This window comes from Bidens hawaiensis, unplaced genomic scaffold (assembly GCF_021521415.1).
Source record: "Bidens hawaiensis isolate Kalapana, Puna unplaced genomic scaffold, B.hawaiensis_p1.1 tig00001236_1, whole genome shotgun sequence".
In the NCBI taxonomy this organism is placed as follows: Eukaryota; Viridiplantae; Streptophyta; class Magnoliopsida; order Asterales; family Asteraceae; genus Bidens; species Bidens hawaiensis.
In genome coordinates this window covers 181,921-185,207 of record NW_027491070.1, presented here as the reverse complement: position 1 = coordinate 185,207, position 3,287 = coordinate 181,921, and the positions used below count along the sequence as shown (strand labels likewise).

Below are 3,287 nucleotides of genomic sequence, written 5' to 3'. Positions count from 1 at the left end.
AAAAAATGTGATTTTTTCGACCAAAAAGGTTTTCCTGGTGACATGCAACTAACGACGTTAGGATTCTGTTAGTCGCGTACCGTTGAAAACAAATAAGTTAAAAGTTTGGACCGTCAACAACCAATTCATTGGTTGGAATCAGCAGTGACCAAAAGACGATAGTTGAAATTGATAAAACCCAATATACCTATAAAATAACATATGAATTGAGTCCATTTTGTTATTTAGTTAGAAAGAATAACCACATCGAAATACAAATACATATAAGAAACAAAATTATTTAACATAAAATTAAAATAGTTCCATGCTTAAAGATCAAGATCCCATTTTTATGTGACAACACCATCTTCAATCTTTACGCGGGTAAAGCCGAATCGGAAGGCCCTTGGCTGGGCTCGGCATCGGGTTGACGACAATCTGCTCATCAGGAATCATTTTCTCCCATTTGAATTTTCTTACCAGATGATGCATGAACACAAGTATTTCTAGCCGAGCATACTCTTTTCCGGGACACATTCGCGGTCCTCCTCCAAACGGCACAAACGTGTAAGGTGCTGGTCCGGTACCTTCGAATCTTGATGGGTCAAATTTCGTGGGTTCCGGGAAGAACTCAGGGTTCTTGTGGGTTGAGTTTGCACTCCAATATAACTATGCATACAAAAAAGTGAAATGTTTGTTAAAACTTGGTACAAAACTTAATAATAAAAGGTAAGATAGTTGAATGTAATACCAACTAGGGGTGTGCACAATTCGATTGAATTAGTTTTAAGCTAAAACCTAATCAAAATCCGTAACTTTGGGTTTTGAGTTTTGAAAAGCGTTTGGCGACGCGTTTAGCGACGCGTTTGTGACCATTTTGTGGTAGCAAATAATTTTGTTTATAGTAATGATACATATAGTTACCTTCCAGCCTTTTGGGATAGAATAGCCATTGTACCTGAAATCAGTAATGGCTTCTCTAAAAGCACCTTGGAGTGGTGGGGCCAATCTAAGAACTTCACATGCAACATTCCATGAGTACTTCATCTTTGATAGATCTTCCCAGTTCAACAGCTCTCCGGGTGCTTTAGACTTTGCAATCTCTATTTGTTCTGCATGCATGCATGCATGTGAATATCAATGAGAATTCGTTATCGGAAAACTCATGTCAGTGCCTTACTAACCAATGAGATCAGGTAAGCCATAGTTTATGCTAGGCTGATGATTTTTAATTAGTTATGATAGAAAACCAGCAAAAACGACATTCAAACATGGTCTACTATATCGCTTATCAATGCACCACACCTTAAAAGGAATATCACGGACGCCTTAATTCCGTCAGTAATCTTTCGCCATAAATTGGCCGCGAGTAATATCATTTGTGACGGATTACCGACGGATATTACTGAGAGATTACCGAAAATTTTGAAGGTTTTCTAGTAATCTTTTCCAAAATATACCCGACGATTACTACCAAGTTAACCGTTGGACTAGACCTCACAAAAATGTTTTAACAAGAATCTAATCCAAAATCTTATTCTCTAAAATAAAGTTCCAAAAACGACAAAATTTTACAGTTCCCTCAGTTTAGCCACGGACAGTAATTCCATCGGTAATTTGTCAGTAATCACCGACGGCTTATGTTCCTTAGAGTTTTTTCTAGAACGGCGACTTCTTTTTTATGTCAAGGCCACCGCACTCTCTAATATGGAGAGCACCGTTGCCCCACTCTGGCCAGACTATGCTATCTTAACCAGGCCACACTGACTTAAAAGTTTGACTTTGATGTTCCCCAGGAAACCATACAGAAGGTTGCCACGTTAATTAATAATTAATATATAAACATAGTTTAGCATTACCTTTGTAAACTCCATCATAAATCTCTGGTAACTCCGCAAGATACTTAACAATAAACGCACAAGCAGAGCTTGCAGTATCATGACCACCAATCAACAACCCTAAGATCTTATCAGCAATATCATATTCCGCCATGAACCCGCCTTCTTCGTCCTTAAAAACAAGCATATGTGACAATATATCTTGACTTGCTGTTGCCTTCCCATTATCTAAATCAACCTTCCTTTGCTTCACAATGTCCATCAACTCTTTCCTTATAAAATTAGCAGCATTAATCCCTCTCCTAAAAGGCGTCCCAGGAAGATCGATGGGAATCGAAAGCAGCCCTAAAGCAATGCTCTCGAATGGGACCGATAAGTATCGAACACGTTCTGGATCATCAATGTTAATAAAGATCTTGCAAGCTAGCCAAAAAGTGAAGTTTTTGGCTAGCTCATATGTCACAACTTCATCTTTACCATCCCACCATGTAGCGAAATGTTGTTGTGTAACGGTGTCCATAACGGGGACGTAGCGATGAAGGGCTTCGGGTTTGAAGAAATTCGGAAGCATTTTTCGCATTTTTATGGCTTCGGTTTTGGAGGTTTTGTCTGATGAAGGGAATATTTTGTCTACTGATTTTGGCCACCAGCCTTGTACAAGTTTGTTTTCATTTGAGAACAAGAATTTGTTACCTTGTGCACCACAAAAGACTGCAGCATCTTCTAGCATTAATGATGTTCGGAACACGATGGGCGAATACTTTGACATGCGGTCGAATATGAACTTTTCGGGGTGGCCTTTCCATCCGGTCGAGAGAAACTCGAAGCTTTCTCCGATTACTGGCCACCCCGTTAGACCCGGTGGAAGTACCTTTACATTTTTTGTTTGTTTGGATGGTTTGTGAAGGAAGAAGTGCATAGAGAATGATATTACAAGGACAATAAGAGAGATAATAGATGCATAGAAGATATCCATTATGGAGTGTTGCAAAATTGTTTACAATTGATATGAAAGAAGTGTGTTTAGCAATGAATATAAATAGAGTTAGAGAGTGAGTGTGACAAAGGGTGAAGATACCAAAAGGTTGAATTATACTTGGTTTTGATTGTATATTGGACTATTGGAGATAAGAGGTCAAAATAGTGGATCTTTAAAAGAAAAAAAATGTTGAACACAAATATGTTTAAAGAGAAAATTTGTTTAAAAAAATATAGATTATAACTAATGATCATATTCTAAAGTTTGTACTTATATAAGACATATACAAGTATATACGTATACACAAAAATAGTATATATAAGTTCACTAAACATATGCTACAAGCACATATGGGTACCCAAGATTTTATACGAGTCATGAGTGGGTAAATATTTCAGTCTTCGTATGTCTACCGAGTTTTTTTTTTCGGGTTAGGTTTAACCAATTTTAGTTTCTCACAAAATTGAAGTTAAAATATGATTCACTAGGTT

At 37.5% G+C, this 3,287-nt stretch overlaps 1 protein-coding gene across 1 annotated transcript; it reads right to left on the bottom strand.

The window, feature by feature from the left end:
* Positions 1-315: 315 nt before the first annotated feature.
* LOC143566971 (beta-amyrin 28-monooxygenase-like) lies at positions 316-2,855 on the bottom strand. The gene is made up of 3 exons (XM_077053512.1): positions 1,839-2,855; positions 904-1,091; positions 316-648 (listed from the first exon to the last, which is right to left on the bottom strand). Exons 1-3 carry the CDS (start codon positions 2,791-2,793, stop codon positions 349-351), a joined length of 1,443 nt encoding a protein of 480 aa, XP_076909627.1. The 5' UTR covers positions 2,794-2,855; the 3' UTR covers positions 316-348.
* Positions 2,856-3,287: the final 432 nt, after the last annotated feature.

Coding starts and splice junctions, on each gene's coding strand:
- LOC143566971 (XM_077053512.1), bottom strand. CDS start 2,793: ATGGATATCTTCTATGCATCTATTATCTCTCTTATTGTCCTTGTAATA. Junction 1,092..1,838: donor TTATGATGGAGTTTACAAAG/GTAATGCTAAAC, acceptor GCATGCATGCAG/AACAAATAGAGATTGCAAAG. Junction 649..903: donor CTATCCCAAAAGGCTGGAAG/GTAACTATATGT, acceptor TTGTATGCATAG/TTATATTGGAGTGCAAACTC.